This window comes from Ursus maritimus, unplaced genomic scaffold (genome assembly GCF_017311325.1).
Source record: "Ursus maritimus isolate PB19 unplaced genomic scaffold, ASM1731132v1 scaffold_2, whole genome shotgun sequence".
Lineage (NCBI taxonomy): Eukaryota > Metazoa > Chordata > Mammalia > Carnivora > Ursidae > Ursus > Ursus maritimus.
Window position 1 is genome coordinate 44,742,580 of NW_024424452.1, and position 23,053 is coordinate 44,765,632.

Consider the following 23,053-nt stretch of genomic DNA (forward strand, 5'->3'; position numbering starts at 1 on the left):
TTCTTTCTTTCTTTCTTTCTTTCTTTCTTTCTTTCTTTCTTTCTTTCTTTTTTTAAAGATTTTATTTATTTATTTGACAGAGATAGACAGCCAGCGAGAGAGGGAACACAAGCAGGGGGAGTGGGAGAGGAAGAAGCAGGCTCCCAGCGGAGGAGCCTGACGTGGGGCTCGATCCCAGAACGCCGGGATCACACCCTGAGCCGAAGGCAGATGCCCCACGACTGAGCCACCCAGGCGCCCCACGACTGAGCCACCCAGGCACCCCACGACTGAGCCACCCAGGCACCCCTCAAAAAGTGCTTTCAATCCCATGTTCATGCCCGATTCTCCCAACAGCCCTGTGCAGCAGGGCAATCTCCTTTGGAAACAGGAGGACGCTGAGGGTCAGAAGGTCAGAGGGGTCTGAGTGATCTGCTGAGGTCATCTGCGATGAGCTCCTGGTCGTCTGTCTTGGCACTAGTGCTCTTGCGGCCATACAAGGGGGCCTTGGGCATCCAGCCTGGCCACACTGGGGTGGCTCAGGGTCTCTCTGCCCAAGATCCAAGTACTCACAGGCCACTTGGAGGACGTGGGTGATCCTCTGGTCCTGGAGCAGGCCAGGGTGGGACACCACGCAGGTGAGCGGCTGCCCATTCATGCTGCGGCTGGGCACCAGGTGGAACTCTGAAGTGACAGCCGCTGAGCGGGAGTGCTTGAAGGCCCGGCTGGACGCTGTGCCCTTGACCTCCGTGTCCCAGGTCACGCTGGGGGCTGGGCTGCCTTCTGCCGTGCAGGAGGCTGCCAGCGTCAGGCCCTGGCCCTCTTCTAGCGCTGGCCCCGGGTTCAATGAGGGCAGGGGAGGCACTGCAGGTGGTGGGAGGCAGGGGTCATGGTCAGCACACCCATGAGGAGGCCCTGCCCCGTCCCAGCTCAGTCTTACACTGGCAAACATTTTCAGGCTCTTTTTCTTCTCTTATTTCACCAACATAGACACCAGATGAGGGGTAGAACTTCAGCTGACTTCGTACCTTTCTCTATTGTTTGATTTTTTTTTACCATGAGCATGGGTCATTTTTTAAAAAACATAATGAAGTAAATACAAAACTAACCAGACAACATCTATATCCTAATAATCACAGCCACCACCTGGTAAAGCCCTTACTATGTGCCAGGTATTGTGCTAAATGCTTTATAAATGTTATTTCACTTAATCCCGTCAACAGACCAGCAAAGTAGGGATCATTACCCCTGTTTTATAAGAGAGGAAACTGAAGCTTGGGAAGGCTAAATGATTTGTCCCAGACCATCAGCTGTAAGGGGACGAAGTCTAGATTCACACTCAGGACTTTCACCCCCAAGGCTAGTGTTACAAAGTTCCATGTGGATAAAGGGAAACTAGAGGCCTTTATTTATTTATTTTTTTATCTTCCTAACATGAACAGCTCAAGCACAGAATGGAAAACACTTCACTAGAGCACAGGTCTGGGGCATCCATGGGCCACGAGAGCCCACAGTGCAAAGCAATGGTTTAAAAGTGCTTGTGATCTCCAATCCAACCACATTCATAGAAGGTCCAGGTCAAAAAAGGTATCAGCCACGCTGGTCAGAGCTGGGGCTGCGTGTCCGTATCTCAGCCCACGTTTTAAAACCATGGAACCCAGGATGGCGAGCGAGGCTGTGAATGAGTGCTTTCGGGAGAACTACTGCAGAAACTAGCCAGCATAGCTTCCAGAAGAGGGGGTGGGGTGGGAATGACAAAGATCCTCAGCCCTTTGAAAGGCTGGGGTGCAGAAGACAGAATGAGCCTGGGCCACATTGCTTCGGAGGGTCAAAGTGACCAAGTTGGGACGTGCAGAACGTTCTAATAAATGGACTCTTCCCCAAGGCTGACAGAGCTGTAGGTAGCAAGCTGTTGAGGTCACTTGGGGAGAATTCCTAGACTGGGTGGGAGGATGGCCTGGAGGAGACTCCCTCAACCCTGCAGGCCCTCCCTCCCCTCTTATTTGGGCTCTCCTCCGGGCCCGTGCATTTCTGCAGACCCCATCTCTGCGTCCACCCCGCTTCTGCCTTCGAAGGCCCGGGCGCGGCCTGGGGCCCCTGCACACGCAGCACCCCCCCTCCACCACAGCCGGCGGCCCCACTTACCCAGCACGCGGAGCCGCAGCCGCGCCTGGAAGCTGCCGGCGGGGAAGGTGCTGACGCGACACTCGTACTCGCCCTCGTCCGCCTGCACCGCGTTGCGCAGCAGCACCGAGCCGTCCAGGGGGCTCCGTGGGGGCGGCGGCTGCTCCACGCGGCCCTCATAGGCCTCGCCCACGTGCAGCCCGTATTGGAAATGCAGCAGCGCCAGCTCCCGGGGACCCTCGCCTGCGTCCACCCGAGCCCAGGCCACCTGCCCCACCTGCTCGCTGGAGTCCCCGCGGTAGATGCAGGGCAGCTTGGCGTCCTGGCCCAGCACCACCGTCACCAGGTCCGCGGTCTCCAGCTCGCCCGGCCAGCACCGGCCTGCAGGGGGCGGACAGGAGGGGCCAAGATTAGGGGTGCCGCAGAACCCGGGGGTGGGGGTGGGGGTGCGGGGACACTTACGCATGATGACAGCGAAGGCCACCAGAACTCCTGGGGCACTTTCTGCCTGCCAAGTATTTCGTCCATTACCTCATTAGATGCACAAAACCTTCCCAAGAGGTGGGCGTCATTATCACCATTTAAACAGATGAGGAAACTGAGACCCAGAGACAGGAAGCGCTTGCCTTAGGCCACCAGGTAGAGGGCTGCAAGAGTCACACCCTCTCCCAGCCCAGGACTGTGTCCTGGGCAATTGTGAGGTGGGAGGCTCTAACCAGAGGAGACACCCAGCCTCTGCCCTCAGGGAGTTCACGGTCCTCTCCGGGAAATGGAGTTTAGGCACACAAAGACCGGGAAAGCCAGGGACAAACGGTCACAGAAGGTTCAACCTACCAAGGGGGGTGGGGCAGGGAAGTGAATGCTTTCAGGAGGTGTGGCCAGGAGCCAAGGCAGGGGTCGAAAACAGTTGGCGTCTAGGATGGGGCATGTAGTGTGGGAAGGGTCCATCCCAAGAGGCCCCTCAGAACATTCTTTTCATGGCTTGAAGATGAGAGACCTGGATTCCCAGAGAGAAGAAGGTATCCATGTGGGAGGAATGGCACGAACCGAGGCTCAGAGACAGGAATGAGCAAGTCACTGAAGACAGGCCCCAGATCAGAGGCCCAGAGAGATGAGGTCAGGGCAGACGGACAGCAAAGGGGTCGACGGGGAGCCAGACGCAGAGGAGCAGAGAAAGGGACCAGCGAGGAAGGGCAAGTGCAACGTATGTCAACGGAGATAGCAACAAAGCGCCCAGGGCGGCTCTCGTGTCCCCTCCTTTTCAAAGAAGGATCCTTTCCTTGCCCTCATGGAACCTGAAATCTGGTCAGGAGGAAGCAATACATTTGCGGACAAACACGGAAAGGTGTGACGGTCTCGGATTTAGTGCTCAGTGGTGTGTGGCAGGCTAACTGTGGGATGGGACAGTCACTGGGGACCCGAGTCCTGCGGGAGGGCCTCATGTAGGAGCTGGGTAGGACCTGGAGGGGAAGAGACCCGGAAGGGGATTCCAGGTGAGGGGCCAGGGTGGGCAAACCCGAGAGGTGGAGAGGCTGGCTGGTTCAGGAAGCAGAGAGGGAAGGACGCACCGAAGGCAGAGGGTGTGTGTTGAGCAGGCGAGGGACACGAGGCCGGGCCTTCCACACCAGGCAAAGGAAGTCATGGGGAATCACGGCAGCGAGGGGCCAGTGGGACGTGCCCTCCGACTAGAAAGTAGGGACCACGAAGACCCGAGACTCGCTAGGGACCCTTCGTGCTGTGGGACGGGGAGGAAGGCGACAGCCCTGGGGGAGACTTGGCAGGATTTGATCACTGACCAGAAGGAGAGATGAAGACATACGATAGACAAATCCTGGGTTTCTGGGATGAGTGGCTTAGGAGGGAGGCAGGGCCTGGGGAAGCTCAGGGTCGGGAAGAAATAAATGTGGAGCCATGGAATAAAGCGTGGGAAGCACAGGGCTGGGGGCGGAGTGAGGGCTCCCTCTGGGATGGCAAGAGCTCCTTGCCTTGGAACGGACACCTGGCAAGTACACAGCCCCAGAAGAGCAGGGCCCCTGCCTCTGGCCAGCACGCAGACGCCTCGCTCACACTGTGCCCCTCCTGGAAGGCCCTCCTCCCTATGTCTGGGAGCTCGTACTCATCACTGTCTGGGTAACTCCCAGTCATCCTTTAGGACTCCGCTTAGACATCACTTCCTCCGGAGTCCTCCCTCCCCCACCCCTCCCCACCTCCACCTCGGGCAGGGAGAGGTGCCCTTCCCCTCTCCTGCCCTAGCGCCCTGCTCTCACCTCACCATAGTACTTTATCCCCGGATGGTGTTCGCTCTTTTCTTGTCTGCTCCCCCCACCAGACAGAGCTCCCTGAGAGTAGAAACTGGGTCTCACATCACACAGGGAAACCTGGTTTCTGATTTAGTGTTCAGTGGCATGTGGTCAGCATTCTTGGCATGTAATTGGTGCCCAATATATTTGACTGAATGAATGAATGAGAGAGAGAGAGAGGCAGAAGAAGGAAAGGGTAGAAGGAAGAAAAATGAATCTTTGGTTGGGCTGGGCAGACAGGGAGGGGGTTGGCATGGCAACCAGGGGCGGAGGCAGGACAGGCTGGCTACTTGGGTTCTCTGCCAAGGGAGCAGCTCCGGACAGCACATGGGGAGAAAGACGTGGACGGAGGGGGCAGTTATGGAGCGGGAAGGGGAAGGCCCCTAGAGTGGGCTAGAGGGTTCCAGGGAGGCAGAGCCCAGGCCCAGGGAAGGGGGTCCCAGGGCCTTGCTAGAAGGGGTGGAGGGAGGGAGGATGCTGTTGGGAGGACCCGAACAGGACGGGACAGACCTGCAGGGCCAGATACCAGGGCCCTGACCTGCCTAAGCTGGTCTTGGTCCCACCCAGCCCAGCCTGGGAGTCCAGCTAACTACCCATACCCCTCCCAGACACCTCCTCCTGGCGCTGGAGGGAGCAGGGCTGCTGAGGAGGGGCTGGAGGTGGGCTTGGGATCAGGGCTCATCCCTCCCCACACTTCCTCTGCTTCAGACACTGGTGTCTGTGGGCCCACGGATCCCCAGCCCTGCGCCACCGGGACGCTCAGACCTTCCTAAAGACTGTTTCTGGGACAATGTCAGAGGGCATATTTTCCATCCCTATCCCTACACCTGCCAACCACCTGCCCCTCTCCACAACTAATCCCCCACATTTTCCCCGACGTATACCTTCTTCAGGGCACAACAGGCATATGCCTGAGTCGCAATCCTCCACGTCCCTCCCTGTGAGATCCCCACTCCCCAGGGACAAGCCCAAGCTTTGCAGGATGACGCACCCAGGAGAAGAAGAGAGTCCCTTCAGGACCTCTCCCACAGCCCCCCACAGCCCCAAATCCACTATTCAGCGGGAGCATCTCAGCTGGGGGCAGCACCCTTCTCCAGTTCATGCACACATACACACACACACACGTACACGCATGCACGTGTGCACAGGCTGCCAACAGAAGGAAGAGAGAACTTAGGCCCTAGAATCCCTGTCCTGGGCTAACTGGACCCAGAAGCCCTGACTTCCAGGCCAGGGCAGGCCAGGACTGCCTCCTCCTCCTCTCCCCCACCCAGTGCCCGCCCGGTGTCAGCATGATGATGTCACCAGAGCAAAGGAGACACACCGCCTGCCTGGTGAGGTCACCCTGCGGGCATGTAGTTGCCAGGCCGGGCCAAGCCCACGGACCCTTCTGCAGCAAATTGTTTGCTGAGGCCTGTGGACTCTGCTGGCTGGGCACTCCTCCCTCTGACTGTCCCCACCCCTCTTCCCGGGAGCACCAGGACGCTGGTCAGGAGCCCTGGTGATTCAGATGCTGCCGCACAACAGCCCGCCTAGCCACAGCCGCCACCAGCCACCACCTTGCGCAAGGGGAAGAACAGGCCCGACTGGCCGGACGGGATCCCTGCCCTCAGCCTCCCCCACCCCTGGCCAGGCCCCCTCTTTGGGGCCCTGCCCTCTGTGTACCCCGCCCCGCTCCCAGACAGGCCCTCCATTCCGGGCCTGGGTTGGCCGCCTGCCCCCCCACCTGGGCCTGGGTCCCAGCTTTCCTCTCGGGGTGGGGCCCGGCCTCTGATCTCAGAAGGGGACACTGAGGCTGGCAGCCACCTATCACAGCGTCTTTGGGGAAGGAGGCTGCCCTTTAGGAGGGGACTTTCTCCATCAGTATCCCTGGTGGTGCAGAGAGGGGTCTGTAGGCAGGGCCTGGAGGAGGGTCTGTGAGGAGGAGGGAGGGAGGGAGTCGGTGTGAGCTTCCGAGTCTGAACCTAGGACCTCTTCGGGACAGGGCCTGGCGGCGCTCAGGGCTGGGCTCACAAGGGAGGCCGGCTCCATGCTTGAACTGGGGAGTGTTTCGCACCTGTACGCTCTCACGTCCTATCCTTAGGGAAGTGGAGGTGCTCGTCCACGTCGGGAGAGAGGAGCCACGCAGGGGCGCGTGCGTGTGAGCGTGTGCATCTCACGTGCCCGCGTGCACGGTGCGCGATCCCGGCCCGCGGGACTCCGGACACAGAGTAAATGTTTTGATGTCGGTGTCTCCGGGCTGCCGCATGTCTGTCTGCCCCAGCTGCTCTTGGTCAGTGCTGTGTGGCTTTGTGCCTTCGCCCCTGCGTCCCAGCTGGAATGTCGCCAGGCACCCCTCCCCACCTCACCCCAGACTTGAGGGCAGATCCATCTGGGGTGGAGGTGGTACCCGGGATGAGGTCACTGTCCCTCCAGGTGATGGGAAATTGCCATCCAGGGCTCCCCGGCAGAACAAAACAAAAGCTCACCCTACCCTTGCTCCTCAGGTTCCTACTAGAAGGACTCCCACCCTTCTCACCACTCCCCCCCCCCACTAGCGCCTCTGGCCCCCCAGGAGGCCTCTCCCTGGGAATCTGTCAGGCCTCTGCTGCTGCCACCACCAGAAAAACCAGCTCCAGCTCCAGGCCTGGGGTAGGGGCTGTCTGGTGTGGGTTTGGTGGGAAGGGGGGCATCTGGCCTAGGGCTAAGGGGAGGGGTCCAAGCTGGGGGGGGGCGCTCATTCTCCTTTGTTAACTCTTGCCTCCCCTCACCCCACAGCAGCGGCCTCTACCAGACTGAGCTGGAAGATGTGGGAGATTTTGGGGTAAGAAAGGACCTGGGAGGAGCCCTGAAGCCCCCCATTCAGGACAGGTGGCATTGACAAGCTGTGAGCCCGTTTTCTTCCACCCTTCCCCCCACAGCCTTGGCCTTGGAGTGCTAAGGAACTCTGAAAGCCAGGAGATTCTCCTTCTGCCTTCATCCCCGTCCCTCACTTAGCCCCCATTGTCCTAAGCCCCCCAGCTTAGTGAGAGCTTCCCAACCTGGGCAAAGTGCCCACCCACAGATTAGTGTCTGGGGAGGGGGGCCACACCAATCCCAAAGGGAGGCGAGAACAATGCAGGAGGACAGGCCTTGAGGCAGCCCGGCTCTGGCCCAGACACAGCTCCCAGCACAGATAAGTCCCCTAAACCCCCCGGAGCCAGAGTCTGAGCCTGGCTGAGTCACCACAACAGCCACACTGTGGGTGGGAGACCCAGAATTCGGCTTCTCCCAAACTCCTGAGATCTTAGCCACCCCCCCCCGCCCGAAATCCTGCCAGCCAACCCCCCCAAAGTGGGGGCCAGCTCTGCCCCACCCCAAATCATCGCCTCAACCCAGCTCTCAGGACACACCAGTCTTAAAGGCAAGTGGGGAGAGGTTGGCCAGCAAGCTATGGGAAAAGATCGTGAGGCCAGAGGCTCCCAGTCCCAGTGAAAGACCCCACCTCCTTCACAGGCCCCCAGCTCTGAACTTCACCTTCGACCTTCATGTTAGATTCAGTTTTCAGATCCAGCCTGGGCTCCTCTCTTCCCTTCCCTCCTGATTCAGCTCCTCACACCACTCTCAGTCCTTCTCTTGGCTAGCCTTTGGTCAGTGCTCGGGGAAGTTGTGGGGGCCAGAAAGTCGGGGCCTCCTCTCCTCATGAGGCCTGCTCCCTACAGTGGCTGTCCTCCTCAGCCTGGAGGGCTCCAGGGCCCCAACACTGTGCTCTAGAAGCTGGAACCGTGGGCTCTGTCACAAACTCCTCATTGCCATCTCTGTAGCTGGGGTCCCCTTAGCCCCCCTGAAACACTAGGGTGGCGCCAAGGTCACTGGGGCCACAGGGTTTCCCTGGGATTCTCCTAGTCCCCGCCACCTTGGGTGGGGAAGCCTGTCCCCCTTTCTGGCTTTGGGTTGGTCCTGCAGGAGAGGGCCTGTCCCCCTCTGTAAACAGGAGTAGAAAAGCAGGGATGGGGCCCCTCCCTTTCTAGGAAACTAACCTCAGGTAGAAAGCTGATCCTAATCCTTGGGGGGCAGACCACAGAATTCAGGGAAGCCCTCACCCTCTGGTCCTACAGGACCCAGTTGGGCCCAGACAAAGAGCTAGAAACTAGCATCGTACCGGGAGGGGTGTCTGTAGATTTGGGCCCCTTAGCCCCAGGGCAGGAGATGGGGGAGGGAGAAGGGAGGGGACCTCACCCGGAAACTCATCCCATTAAGGAGAGACAAAGAGCTGTGGTGTCAGGCGCCTCCCAAGCCTGGGCTCCTCTCCCCGTCAGGGGTGGGGCAGGGCCCTGGGGCTCAGAGCTCTAATGGCCCAGGAGTTGGGGGTAGGGGGGTGCACTGATTTGCGCCAGGGCAGGAGCAGAAGGCAGAATCCAGGGTACAGCCACCTTTGGTCCCCACTGAGAGATGGGCCAGGACCTTTCCCCTGCTATCACCACAGCCACACTGACCACCTCCTCCAGTACCCAGCACCCCGCCCTCCGTCAGGGGCTGGACAGTCACACAGCCATAGGACTGCCGGGCTGGAAGGCCCATGGAGATGGTCAGGTCCTACCTCCTGGTCTGCTGAAGTCCACACTCTTAGCTGCCCAAGGTAACCTCGCAAATTAATAGCAGAAATGGGGCCAGAATGCAAGACTCCTGACTTCCAGTCCAAGGCTTTTCAGAGACAAAAACAGTCCTGCTTCCCGGGGCCTTACACACAGAGGAGCCAGGGCGGGGGTGGCAGTGGAGGGGGCCGTCAGGCTGGGAACTGGTGCTGGGAAGCGAGCGCCAGGCCTCAGAGCACCCCGCAGCTGTGCACGGGTCCCGGCAGCCGCAGCAGAGTGCGACCTGGGGTAAGCCATGGCCCCTGTCCATGAGGCAGTGGGCAAGGTCAGGGTGACGCCCTAACTACGGGAGGCCTCCTCTCCCCTTCCCTGGGCTTCTCTTAGCAAGAACAGCTTTGTGTCCTGGAAAAAGAAGGCAGGAACCATGTCTTGTCCCCACTGTGTCTCCAGCACCTAGTACCCCGGCTGCACCCTGACGTACGAGCCTTTAATGGGCGAGGGGTTGGGACAGCAGGACACTCACCTGGTTGTACTTCTAACACTAGCAATCTTTTTTCTTTTTTTTTTTTTTTTGAGGTTGAGAGAGAGAGAGGGAGCGGGCGCTCAAGCAGTGGGTGGGGGAGGGGCAGAGAGCGAGAGAAAAAGAGAGAGAGAGAGGGAGAGAGTCTTAAGCAGACTCTATGCCCAGTGTGATCCCAATGCAGAGTCAACGCGGGCCTTGATCTCACGACCCTGAGATCATGATCTGAGCTGAAATCAAGAGTCTGACGCTTAACCAACTGAGCCACCCAGGTGCCCCCAACATGGAGTAACCTTAAGATGTCACTTGCCTACCTATCTCTCTCAGTTTTTCCGCCTGTAAAATGAGGCAGTTAGAGCAGTGGCCTCTCTGACCCCTTCCATGTTCTGAGACCCCAGGGCTCCATTCTTCAGGGGTGGGTAGATCCCACAGAAAAGTGGCTGCCAAGTTCCCTGGCCCCAGGGACCAGACCCCACCCTCGGGGCCGGAGCAAGTGAGGAGGGTTGTCTGGAAAATAGAAATTGAGACAGGGGTGGGAGGCAGGGGCTGGAGCTTGGTATCCTGTGATTGGAGACTGGCCCACGACCCTTCCATCCTTCCCGCTGTGGGATCAGAGCAAGAGCAGTGCCCACCCACCCACACATCTCTGCCCCATTCTCCGCACAGCTTCAGCTGGGGACAGAGAGGGGAATCAGTCCTGGGCGATGCTGGACAGGAGACCCCCTTGCAACTGCACCTGGGCCGATCCAGATAGGGCTCTGTCTTCCAAGGACAAAGATTCCTCAGTCACTCATTACCCTGGAAACAGCCTAGGGAATCCCACTGTGCTCTCACTGTGCACACACAGGCATAGACACACACACACACACACACACACACACACACACACTCTCTCTCTCTCTCTCTCTTTCCCCCACTCCGAAGATTATAAATTCCTGTAATTTATACGCATTAGGCAAGAGTGACATAAGGCATCTAGTTGAGAAAATAAGGGACGGAATAAAGAAAAGGAGGCCACACCCTATGGAGAAGTTACCCTACCCTAGACCCCCACTCATCTAAGTATCACGCCCACCTGACCACTTAATAGTGTGCCCAGGGAAGAAGAGGGGCCAGCGTGAAGGAGTTTCCGCCTCTCCAGTGTTTTCCCAGCAGGTGCTCGAGTCTCGGTAGGTACTCTAGGACATCACGGAGAGGGGAGGAGGAAACAGGAATGCCCCGTCCGCTGTCTGGGCATCAGGCTTCCTGCACCCTGATGGCTGCTAAAACCAGCTCAGCCCTGAGTCAGCCCAGGGCCGGTCAGCAGTTTTGGAGCCTGGGGGGTGGCGAAGGAGCCTCCAGGAAGCCCTGGGGTGAGAGGGTACCCACCTGCTCCACCCCCTGCTCACCTTCCCCAGGGTCAGCATGTCTTTTCCCCCAGAGGCAGCTGTGGCTTAGGCAAGGCTGTGGCAGGTGTGGTCGGGGACCCCAGACATAGTGACACAGCCTGGGGCTGAAAGAGGGCACGAAGCGGAAGAGTGACCCCGGCTCTTCTGGGGGCACTACGGGCAGCAGGGGTGGGAGAGAGAGATCGGTTCCTAGGTCCAGAGTCAAGGGAAAGAGAATGTTTATGTGTGTGCGTGTCAGTGCGTGTGTGTGCACGCGCGCGTGCGTGCGTGTGTATATGTGTGTGCGTGTGTATGTGTGTGTGCTGGCTTGGCCTCAGAAGCAAGGGTCCTGATGGTTCAGGCAAGTCCTACCTGTAAATGATGCCAGCAGCAGCAGCAGCAGCAGGGCCTCGGGCCCCCACATCTCGGCTCCCAGGGACAGGGGCATCGGTCGGAAGGCAGAGCTGCCCAGTGTTTCTGAAGTTCCACCGAGTTCTCCCTGGGAGCCGGCTCTAGAGCTGGAGAGGGCACCGACCCAAGAGGCGGGAGATCACGGAGTCCTCAGGCACGGCCACCCCTGCCTGTCCCTCTGCGGTCTCTGCTAGGGGACCCAGGCCCGCTCTGCCCACCCAGCTAGAGCTACCCCCAAAAAGCCGTGGTCGGGAGCTCCGAGCTCCCCCAGAGCTGCTTCCCACGCTGTGGCCAACAACGACGGCAGAAACCTGGGAACCTGCTCAGCAGGTCAGAACAGGTGCGTCTCCGGGGGTTGGGCCTGGCACGGAGACTCAGCAGCCACCGCCCCCACGGCCTGGGCTGGCTGATGGGCGCCAGGGAGGGAGGGAAGGAGGGAAGGACCTGGCGGGGGGATCCCATCGTCAGCTGCAGGCTTTACCTGGCAGCATGGAAGGCGTTGGGAAGGGAGAGGCAAGGTGCTGGGGGGCGGGGTAGAAGAAGGCCCAGGGTGGCTCAAAGTGGGAGGCACCGGGCCAGGAGGAACAGGGGCAAGGCCCTTGTAGGTGGAAAGGAACCCAAGTATCCCACACCCCAGCCAGCCTTGCTGCCTCCCCAGGGCCTTGCCAAGTTCCCCAATCTCCTGGAGGGGCTCGGCTTTGAAGCTGAGAATCAGAGAAGAGCAGAACTGAGAAGTACAGTACTGCCCCATAGACCTCATTCTTCAGACGAGAAGAGAGGCTCAGAGAGGGGAACGGGCTTGCTGGAGGACACACAGCTTTGACAGTAACACGGTTTGCTCGGACATCTCCATCCCTGAGACAGGAATCTAGTTCAATGACCCCAGCAAAGGAGCTTAAGGGACACCCTCCTGTATCCCACCGTCTATAGGAGAAGCTTAAGGACTGACCGAGAAATTAGCCCCGCGGATTCCTGGCCTCCCTCGTGGGACCCTCTCTCAGCTTCAGCACCTCCCTGTTACCTGGCCAGGAGTCCCAAAAGTGCATCAGCACAACTCTCCATGGTTCCTTTTATCTTTTTATCCCATGGTCACAGGATGAGAGCACATGTCTGGACTTTGCAAAGATAATCTTCATTTCAAACACTCTGTCCCTGTATCCTTGTAAGTATACTCACACTCGTAAGACCACGTGCATAAAATGTCTCCCCAAGTCACACAAAACCTTACTGGCCAATCTGGGACAGACAGAGGAAGGGGGCAGGCTCTGAACTCCCTGAAAACTGGGGGAAGGGGAGGGACAAGCTCACAGACAGACTGGGGCTAAATAAAACAGCTAAATATGGAATGAAACATGAGAAAAGAAAATACAGGTTAAGCTTGGCAGCAGGACCCTTTTGTCTGGCCGGGGGCAGGAAGGACTCGAGAGCAGTAAGGGAGGGTCATCTCGTGAGGACTATTTCCCACACCCCACAGCCCACACCCCCCAACTCTGTCAAAATCGTATTCATCTTTCAAAGCTGACCTCAAATGCCACATCTTCCACGAAGCTTTCTCAGCTCCTCCCACCCAAAATGAATCTCCCTCTGTTCTCCCCCAGCCTCTGCTAGTCCCTTTATTATAGCTTGTGTACCCATAATTTGTGCACATCTTATCTCCTTAACTAAATGTAAGCTTCAGTTCACGAAGCATGGACCGGAGCCTGCTGTGTGCCAGGGACTCAGCAAATGTGAAGCTGAGGGACGGGACCAGAGCCGAAACGCCAGGATTGTTTTATGACCTCGTCTCCGTCACCCCTGCTAGGTCAGCTCGCAGCACTGAGTGGGCACTGAGCACAGTTTTGTCGAAGGCGTGAATTGGTGAGTGAATGGACGTCAGCATGGAAGGGGTGGCCCAGGAGGGTCAGTAAAGGGGAGATCCCGACTCTCCTGGCCCTGGGCCGTCACCTGGACTCTTGCCCCACCTCTGGACCATGACCCCCACGCTGGTCTAGGTCCAGCTGTCAGCAGTGACCATGCTAGTGACCTCTTCTTCGAGGGCTATTTCCAGCAGGTCAGGGGTGGCCTCCAGGCCCAGGCCAGATGCCCAAACCCCTCAGTTTTCTCCACCTCCACCTTGGCAAACCCCTTCCCCTCCTCAGGACGCAGGTCCCCGCCTGTGCCAAAGGAGCAGCCTCACCCCGATGCCGCTTTGAGATCCTCTGTGGCAGGGGTGGAGTAGGGCCAGGGGGGATGGGGGGGAGCATCCTGTGTTATAATTATAATTATCACACCTTGGATCCTATCGCATGGTTTCAGAGGAGCTCCTTTCCTTCCCACGGATTCACCCCTCCTGGTCCAGGAAACTGGAGGAGAAACTGAGGCATGGGGGTGGGAGAGCAGTTAGGTCACAGGGTGGGCATCCAGCTCCTGTATCCCATCCACCTTCCCATTCACGGTATACCCCCACCCCTCCACAGTGCCACCGGCCAGCAAGTCTGTGAGCCCCTCCATCACTCACCCCTACTCCGGCCATACGGAGGACTAAGGGGAGGCGGGACTTGTCAGAGCTGTTGTTAAGCCAGAATACACCCAGTATAGTCAGGCCAGGCAGCCACTCCTGGCCTTGGCTTGTGGTAGGAGTCTGGCCCTCCCTCATCTAACAAATATCCATCTCCAAGTTGCTCTCTGCCCTGTGTCCTCACCCTTGTGCGTCTCACGAGGGCAATGCTCTTGGGGGAACAGGTCCTCACACTTAGGCCTTTCCTCCCCTCCTCTGGGACGAGGCCTGGGGGAAGGCAGATTCCAGGGCTGGGCTGGAAGAAAATCCTGGCTGGGGAAGACCTTCTAGACCAGTGCCCGGTTTCCTGCGTTCTGTTCTTTCCTCATTGAACCCCCACTCCCCTCGTGCCTCACTAGCTGCCCTCCTCCCACCCAAATTCTGGGCCCTACGAATGGGAACAGTTCAAGCCCAGGTGGCATCTTGAGTGTGTGTACCTGTCTGAGCGCCACCACCGTGCCTGCCCACCTGCCTTAGTTTACTCACACTTAGTGAGCCCCACTTTGTGGCAGGCTCCAGGGAGGGGACAGGGACACCTAACACACAGTCCCTGCCGTCGGTGAGCCCTCGGTTAAGAGAGGTGGGAAATAGGAACGACAGGACGCCGTGTCCCACCAGCTTGTGTTCCCTTCGTGTCTCTGAGCACCCGCCGCGTCCAGACCCGGGGCTGTTCCTGCGAGCACAACTGCAGATGTTCACAATCGGCATGTGTCCAGGCATCTGCTTACAACTCACCTCTGTCCCCATGGCAGGCTGCACACCTAAGCCGAACCGGTTGGAGTGGGTTGTGCTGAAATTTTTGTTTGTGTCAATGGGACTTGGAGATGAGTCAGGGAGGGACAAGGATGGGTGGGGTGGGGTGGCGAGAAGAGTGAGAGTGAGGGTCAGACTGAGTGAGGGGGAGGAGGAGCTGGTCAAGGCGGGGGAAGGGCTGGGTGGGGGGGGTGCAGGAGGATGGGTTGGGGTAGGAGTAAATCAGAGAGCTCCTTAATGAGTAATATCCCTATTTGCAGTGAGATCCCCGGTCAGAGATCCCAGGAAGCAGGAGCCCAGAGGCAGAGGCCTGGGGCCGGGGGTGGAGGAGACCCTTGAGCTTTGGGAGAGATAATAGTGGGTTATAAGGGGCGCCTGGGTGGCACAGCAGTTGAGCCTCTGCCTTCGGCTCAGGGCGTGATCCCGGTGTTATGGGATCGAGCCCCTCGGTTTCTACAGTTTGTACAGAAAGGGGGTGCTGGGGCGCCTGGGTGGCACAGCGGTTAAGCGTCTGCCTTCGGCTCAGGGCGTGATCCCGGTGTTATGGGATCAAGCCCCACATCAGGCTCCTCCGCTAGGAGCCTGCTTCTTCCTCTCCCACTCCCCCTGCTTGTGTTCCCTCTCTCACTGGCTGTCTCTATCTCTGTCAAATAAATAAATAATAATTTTAAAAATCTTAAAAAAAAAAAAAGAGTGGGTTATAAATCAGAGTAGAACTAGGTAGAAGCCTGAGTGTGGACAAAATCTCTGCGACCCCTGTCTACCCAGCTTTGGGTCTCTGTGTGTCAGGAAGCTATTTCTGATCCACTCGTTGCCTCGGTTTCTACAGTTTGTACAGAAAGGGGGTGCTGATGGACATTATGGTAGGAGATTGCTGATATGGGATTTGATGCTAGCCCCCAGACCCAAGGCTGTTTCAGGTAGAAGCTTAAAGCTCACTTCTGCTCCTTCCCAAGGTGCCCCCCACATCCAGAGCTCCCCAAAGAGAGAATGGGTTCCAGCAGCTTTTCCTCCACTGAAAAATACCTTTGCCCCCTGTGGCTGGAGCGTCCCTGTGCCCAATATTAGGACGGCGGCATCCTGTTTTCTAAGAGATTCCATCTGAAGCTTCCATCTGACACGTGCTGTGCTGTTCCTATCTCCCCGTGCTGCAGGCCCAGTGACACCCAGTCGCCTGCCCCACTCCTTCACGACAACCACACTTCCTGGTTGCCTCCCGACATCCCCCGGAGCTCAGGGGGCTGGAGTTGCTTGTTCCTAAAGAGGTCTACAGCTGGAGTGACCCAGCGGGGGAGATGGCTCAGCAAAAGGCATGTGTGGGCCCCGTTCCTCAGAAGGCCGTTGGGTGCAGAATCCCCTCCTCCTTGCTGTCACCCCATGGGCTCCCCGGGCATCTGCAAACACATGACCATGAACTCAGGGACCAGAGACAGATGCCTTTATTCTTTGGCCCTGTGTCTCTGGATGGGCTGGCACTTTTAGAAGGCTCCAGAAATAGACTGTGGCAGGTCTAGGACAAAAGTGGGAGCCCCCATGGAAATCAGAGTCTTCCAAGCGATGACAGTGGCAGCAGGAGATAAAGCAGCGAAGAGGAGTAAGAGCAAAGGCAGGCAGGGTCCTGGGGCTTGGTAAGAGAATAGATTCTGGTGAGGACCCCAAGCTGTGCCCCCTGCCTTCTCCCAGTCTCTGTCCCAACCACAGAAGGCGCCTGCTCCTCCCAGGAAGCCCACCTGCAGCCCCAGGGGCCCGCAGAGCCCGCAGAGCCCCAGGCGCCTTCCGGAAGCAGCCGCCTTTGGAGCTTCTCGTGCCGTCCAAACATTCACCTTGGATGCCGGGAGTGTGGTGCCCTCTGCCAAACAAAGACAGCCACTTCCTGGCCATCAGCCTGAGCCCCTGTCACCCGCCGCCCCACTCAGCTGCCCCAGGGGAAAGAAAGCCTGCTGAGGCCCTAAATGAAGCCTCAACCTGGGACCACGCAGTGGGGGTAGCAGGACAGCTGTGGAGGCCAGGAGACCAGGAGGCCCAGGGCTGTGGGAAGCCTGGAAGGGCTGGGAGCCTCGGCAAGAGTGGGGAAGGCCCTGAGGGGAAAGGCAAGCGTTCCCTGAGGGGAGACCTGAGAGGAGGGGGCAGAAGCTGAGAAGACATGAGGGGGAGAGCGACACGGGGGTGGGGGACTGGGGACTCCCGTAATTTGAGGTCAGATTTTCTTTTGAAGTATGCTGGCATATCTGCCCTCCGTGTGGCCAGGGAACATTCGCCCGTCCGTCTCATAAACCCAAGCTCCCTCCTCCTCTCCTCTCCAAGACCCAGGCCCCCTCGGACCTGCGGCTCTGTTCCCCTCGCCAGCACGTGGTGCCGCTGTAGAGGGGCCCGGGCCGAGGGGCCCCAGGAAGCAGGAGCCCAGTCTTCCAGTTCCGAGACAGCCCCCAAGGCCCTGCTGCAGCACAACTGGCTCCCACCGTGCTTGGGAGACTGGGCCCCTATCCCGCCTCAGTCTGCAGCCCCACGGACAGCGAGGCTGGGAGAAGTCCCCGTCTGTGTCAGGAGCAGGGGTGCAAGCCGAGCAGGGCAGGCCCCTGACCCCCTCCTGAGCATCTCTCCACACCCACCCCAAGAGGCACTGCAGGCCTTCCTTGCAGGCAGCCCTAGGCGCTGCCCTCCAGCATCACCTTAAAGCCTTTTTGAACCTGTTTCTCCTTCAATTCTAGAAGTGGCATAAAAAAAAGGGCTAGGGAGCAAGAAACAGAGCAAGAGTTCCTTCCTGTGATAGTTTCCAAGATCAGGGAAGCCCTGGTCCATGAACTAGAAGGAAAGGGTAGAGGAGCAGTGGCGAGTCTAACTCCCCCTGCCAGCCTCCCTGGCCCCAGGCCTCCGTGCTCTAAGGTCTTCGGTGGGGAAATCCTACTCCCTGGAAAGGGCCCATACACTGAAGCTGACTCAGGTCCTCATGAGGAACCGACACCGCAGGACTGTGCCCGGGGACCGACTACCGTCTACAACACAGCCAAAGGGGAGAAGCCTGGCCCCTCCTGGAAGGTTCCAAGGCTCCTTGCAGGACAGTCAGATGGTTGGCTCTGTCCAGCAGGACAGGGAGAGAAAGAAGGGCAGACTCAGAGAGAGAAACACAAAAGTAGACCTGGTGAGACAGATCTCAGGGCTCAGGGAGACAGGCAGACGCGTGGAAGAAGAAAGGAGCAGGGGGCAGAATAGACACGCACGGAGGAACGGTGAGGCGTAATTCAGAGAGGCGGAGAAGCTGAGACAAAGTCTGAAACACAGACCCAAAGAGAAATTTCTGAACGCCTCCTTGCCCACGGCTGCCCCTTCCGCCTACTTTCCTCTCCTGCTCTCAATTTCAACCACCCAATGTGGACCCGATGACGTTTTCCACTCAGTATCACCAAGTCCCTCAACAATTCGAGTTTTTCCCCATCCTCAGCCCACCTCCCCACCGCTCTCCAGCCCGCCTGACGCCTCTCCCCTCCACCCCGTCCGCTCACAGTTCCGCCTTTCTCCCACACTCCTTCCCGCTCACGTCTCAATCGGACAGCTCTCAAGATCTGGCCTCTGGCCGTCTCTTTTCCCGGCCATTCCTCCGTCCTGCTCCCCCATGTCCTTATTCTGGCTGAACTAAGAGCAAAGAGCCAGAATTAGGGCCAGGAAGGCACGGGGCCAGGCAGTCCACTGGCCAGAACGAGCTGGGGGAAAACGCAGGTCAGAGGACAACACAGGAGGAGCCGAGAGGGTGGGAAAACCCTGGGGGCCGCAGGCAGAGGGGATGGAGGAAGTCTGGAGACAGGACTGAGAACCAGGATGGCTCCGGGGTCAGAGTGAAGTTAAGGGGAGGAGAAAACAGAGCAAGAGTTCTGTGAAGGGTTGAGAGAGCAGATATCGATCTGGGGCTGGGACGGACATCTGAGACTGGGAACCTGGGCTGTAGGCACGCTCGCTCACCGGAAATGGCCACCTGAGGCCAAACTCAGAGGACCCTGTCAGGACTGGGAGACTTTCAGGATGCTCTGCCACCAACGCCCCCCCCGCCCCCCCACAGAGGTTCTCCCTGGATATTAGCAGCAGCCCTTCCGGCTGCCCTTCTCCTGTTCTCACACAGTCCCCTTTCAGGTCTACCCTTCACTTTATCTTCATGTCCCTTAGTTTCTGGAGCACAGACAGGGCCATCCGCAGACCACTTTAAATGGTGCTCTGGGGTATAAAGTACATGTCATGCCAAGGCAGACTGGCTTTTCTTTCTTTTTTTGTCTTGTTCTTCTCTCTCTCTCTCTCTCTCTCTTTCCCTGGATTCTTTTCTGCCTCTTCCAAGATATGGGCTTGATTCCAACTAGCCAGAGGAGGTAGGAGTCCCGAGCAGCTCCTCGCCTGGGTCTATGTAACTGATAAACGCCTCTAGCTACTAGATGGGACTGGAGGGGGGATGGCCAAGGAGCGTGTGAGGTCCAGGCTCGATGTCCAAGGGAAATGCGAACAGCTGAGGACGCAGAGTCAGAGTGGAAGCTGGGAGAAGGAACACCCAGCTGTGAGAGAGAAGCTGGAAAGGCCCCTGGGCTGGGCAGTTCCCTGTTCTACCCAGGAGAGGCAGAAAATGAGTCTGTCCCAGGGCGCCTGGCTGGCTCAGTCAGCAGAGCACGTGACTCGATCTCAGGTGGTGGGTTCGAGCCCCATGCTGGGTGTAGAGGTTACTTTGAAAAATAAAAGCTTTGGGGGAAAAAAAAAGAAAGAAAATGAGTCTGGCAAAAAGGGCATATAGGCCACCAAGGGCCACCCCCCCACGCAACTCCTTGCCTAAATCCTAGGAGTGTGACAGACCTGAGTCCAGCTGTTAGGAGGCGAGCTGGTCAGAGAAGTCTATGAGAAGGCTGGCTTTCAGACTTCAGTCAGGGACATTAGATAGAAGTTAGTGATTTGGGGGGCACCTGGGAGGCTCAGTCGGTTAAGCGTCTGACTCTTGTCTTGGTTTGGGCTCAGGTCATGATCAGAAGGTCATGAGATGGAGGCCCACGTCTGGCTCTACGCTCAGTGAGGGGTCTGCTTCAGATTCTCTCTCTCCCTCGCCCTCTGCCCCTCCTCCCACTCGTGCTCTCTCTCTCAAATAAATAAATCTTAAAAAAAAAAAAAAAGTTGGTGATTTTTTACCATGAGGTTTTGTTACCATGTTACCATGATCTGGGAAAACCAAGATCCTCTCTGTTAGACCCCAGGAAAGCTGGAAATAAGTGGGCAGAGACTGTCAAAGTTCTTACTGGGTCTCGGCTTCAGGAGCAAGTGGGAAACAGGTCTCTCTGTGCCTTCCTGCCCGTACTCTCTCCATGCTGTTTACTCTGAGGACCAAAAGTTAGGGTCAGGGGGCCTGTGCTATCAGACCCCGGAATTACATGTCCGTCCCCACGGCGGCCTGGTCACTCTCTATGCCTGCATTCCTGGGGCATGATGGGGAATGAGCTGATGTGTAGAAACCAAAGGCAAAAGCAGCAGCCATCCCTCCCATTTGCAGCCTGGCACTGGGGACACATGTCCTGTTTCTGTCCCGAACCCCCCCCCCCCCCAGCTGTGTTGGGAGTAGAAATCTGTCTGCATTTCCTCCTGTAGCTGAAATTAGTCAGCTTGGATCTGGGCCTCTTCGTTCTTCACTGGGTCCTGGAGGGACAGAGTTGGGAAGAGGCACAGGGACTTGGCTTGAATAAAAGGGAGATACCAGGGAGGGGCGGGACCCTGTAGTTCTCCCTCCACCTACTACACCCCCATCCGGCTTCTTAGGCTGGGCAGCTTCTGTCCTGGATCTTATCGGTGAAACTCCCTGCCCTTCATCTCCAGTACCAGATGCCACCGTACCTCAGTTTCCTTACACCGTATGAGACTAAGAGGCGAGCTGAAATAACGAATTACTCTTCCCAGGACTCCGTAGTGAAACGTTCTCCAAGGCTTAAGCATTTCCCCTCACCCCCAACCCAACCACACACACACAATGATGGTGTGCCCTGAGAGGCGGGCTCTACCACCCTCTAGTGGCCAGAGCAGAAAGGACGCTCCCAGCAGATCCCAGGACCTTCGAGGCTCCAGCTGGGAACGTCTTCTGAAAAACACCCAACACATAAAGCCCACCGCACAGTTCATAAATGAGAAAGCTGAGGAGGCCTAGAGAGACTCCCCTTGAGAGTCAGCGGCACGGATGGGACCAGAACCCAAGTCTCCTGACTCCCAGCCCAGTGCTCCGGCCGTTCACGGCCTCCCCTCTGACTCATCGCTGGGGAGGGCAGATGGAATTGGAAACGGGTGTCCCTCCTGCCGCAGCAGAGCCACACTTGCACCTCAAATCAGCTCGCAGCTTTGATAACGGGTCCTTCGGGGGACCTGGCTGCCCTGTGACTTCTGAGGTTAACAGTCTTTCAGGATTCTGCTGGCCCTCGTCCAGATGCCGTCACCACGGTGACCATTCCGGCAGCTACCCAGGTCTCCTGTCTCCACGGTAACCGGTGCTTTGCGACCTTCACTTTGCAGCGGTCGTGCTGCCGGTGGTGCGGCGGCGGCGGCTGGAGGCAGGGACCCCGGCGGTTCCGGGAATGGGGTGGGGGGTGGGGGTGACATGGCGCTGGCGGGGCCCCCGGGGGGCGCGGGCTGGACCTGGCGGCCAGTGGCTCGGGACGCGCTCCTGGCGCGGGCCTTCCACTCCTGCACTGAGCTTCGGGGCCGCTTCTACCTGGTGGGGGGCCTCCGGGCTGGAGGGGCGACAGAGCCGAGCGGCGACACGGTAGTCTTCGACCCGGCCGCGGGCCAGGCCGTGCAAATGGGCGCCCGGGGCGGCCCGCGGCGCAGTCACCACGACGCGGCGCCTGTGGCCGGACGCTGGCTCTGCGTGGTGGGCGGCTGGGACGGGTCGCGCCGCTTGGCCACGGTGGCCGCCCTGGACACCGAGCGCGGGGCGTGGGAGGCGTGGAGCGCGGCCCCCGGCAGCCGCCCCCCCGCCGGCCTCAGCAGCCACACCTGTACCCGCGTCTCGGACCGAGAGCTGCGGGTGGCAGGCCGGGAGGGCGGGACCCGCACTCAGCGTCGCTACGGAAGCATCTACACGCTGAGGCTGGACCCCGGCGCCCGCACGTACTGGTATGGCACCCCCTGCCCCAAACGTCTCACCCTTCCTTCACCTGTGCTCTAGAAAAGCGAAGGCTCAGCAGAACCGCGGGCACCCTGTCCACGTCCTGACCCTCCTTCCCCGGCAGCCACCGTGGTGAGCGCCGCGCGCTCTCTGCTGGTATCCCCCTCCTTCTCCTCCGCCCGCGGTACAGTCCCTGCCTCCTTTCTGTGCTCGCCACAAAAGGGGCTGGGGAACAGGCAGTACCGCACTTCTGTTCTCCGGAAAACCCAACTCAGGCCCGGACTTGTGCATACCCACAGCTATAAGGAAGAGGGCTGCCACACAGCCTCCCGCTCGGGGCACTGCGCGGCCCTGCTCCAGACTGCGGGGCCCCACCCAGCTCACCAGCTGCTGCTCTTTGGGGGTTGCAACTCGCCTGAACCAGAAGTAGCTGGGCATTGGAGTCAGGGGAAGATTAAGGTATTATCTGCTCACATCTTGCTGAGGGTGGAAGGGGGCTAAAATGGTGAGGCCCAAATCCCTCCAGCCAACCCCTTCTTTCTCCCCGAAGGAGGAACCACCTGCTGCCCCCCGTTTGATGGAACAGCTTGCCAGGCTTGTGAGCACTGGGCAGGGGTCCCGGCAGGGGCCTCGGGGACTGCGGCATCACTCATGTTCTGTGGTGGGGCCCTTCGCTGTGCTGTTTGGTGGAGAAACTCTGACCAGAGCCAGAGACACCATCTGCAATGACCTCTACATCTATGATACCCGTGAGGGCTGGCTGGCTGAGGAGGGGAGAAGGGGGGGAGCAGGGGGGAAGACGGAAGAACCTGCAGTCGCAGAAAGAGGATGCAGTGATGGGGTAGGGAGGGGCAAAAATTAATTGCCAAGTTAAAGGAATACACAGACTAGTAAACTGTGAAGAGGCCCCCAACCAAGTGAGGAGAAAAGAAAGGGCAAACCTTTGGTCTTGTGAGGAGCGGAAGCCCCACGGAGCCAAAATGCTACTGCCTCCATGAGCACTTTCTTACCCAACAGGCAAGTCCCCTTCTTTGTGGTTCCACTTCCCCTGTGCAGACCATGGGCTGAAACGCGTGGGCCATCGCACCTGCCTTTGGAACGATCAGCTTTACCTGGTTGGGGGTTTTGGTGAGGATGGCAGGACACCTAGTCCACAGGTCTGCATCCTGGACCTATTTATCTAAAGCGTAGTTCAAGACACAGTGCCCGGCCTCTGTTCTGCTACAGATTCACAGCACACTACCACCAGAGCTATCCGCCTCATTTCAAGCGCTGATTAAATTTCAATCTAAGAGTCAACATTTGTCTGTCAATCTTTTTTGGGGGAGGGCAGTCAACAAGTAGCCACATTTTTATTTGCAAGGGAAAGGATAAAATATGGGACCTCCTCTGATATCGTGAG

At 58.4% G+C, this 23,053-nt stretch overlaps 2 protein-coding genes across 4 annotated transcripts in view; one reads left to right on the forward strand and one right to left on the reverse strand.

The window, feature by feature from the left end:
- NECTIN4 (nectin cell adhesion molecule 4) overlaps window positions 1–11,291 on the reverse strand; it is a 17,728-nt gene extending 6,437 nt beyond the window's left edge. The window contains exons 1-3 of the mRNA XM_040634580.1: window positions 11,216–11,291; window positions 2,125–2,484; window positions 553–843 (exon numbers count right to left, since the gene is read on the reverse strand). Coding sequence (XP_040490514.1) covers window positions 553–843; window positions 2,125–2,484; window positions 11,216–11,291 — 727 coding nt within the window. The remainder of the gene's footprint in view (window positions 1–552; window positions 844–2,124; window positions 2,485–11,215) is intronic.
- Window positions 11,292–20,484: 9,193 nt separating this feature from the next.
- KLHDC9 (kelch domain containing 9) lies at window positions 20,485–22,950 on the forward strand. Of its 3 annotated transcripts, XM_008700666.2 has the most exons (5): window positions 20,485–21,024; window positions 21,712–21,783; window positions 21,951–22,110; window positions 22,202–22,400; window positions 22,669–22,950. In XM_008700666.2, the coding sequence occupies exons 1-5, from the start codon at window positions 20,675–20,677 to the stop codon at window positions 22,833–22,835; spliced, it is 948 nt and encodes a 315-aa protein (XP_008698888.1). In that variant the 5' UTR covers window positions 20,485–20,674; the 3' UTR covers window positions 22,836–22,950. The 3 variants fall into 3 exon arrangements, with proteins under 3 accessions (XP_008698888.1, XP_040491872.1, XP_040491871.1); XM_040635938.1 differs by lacking the exon at window positions 21,712–21,783 and having other exon boundaries at window positions 20,489–21,024; XM_040635937.1 differs by lacking the exons at window positions 20,485–21,024; window positions 21,712–21,783 and adding an exon at window positions 21,142–21,659.
- Window positions 22,951–23,053: the final 103 nt, after the last annotated feature.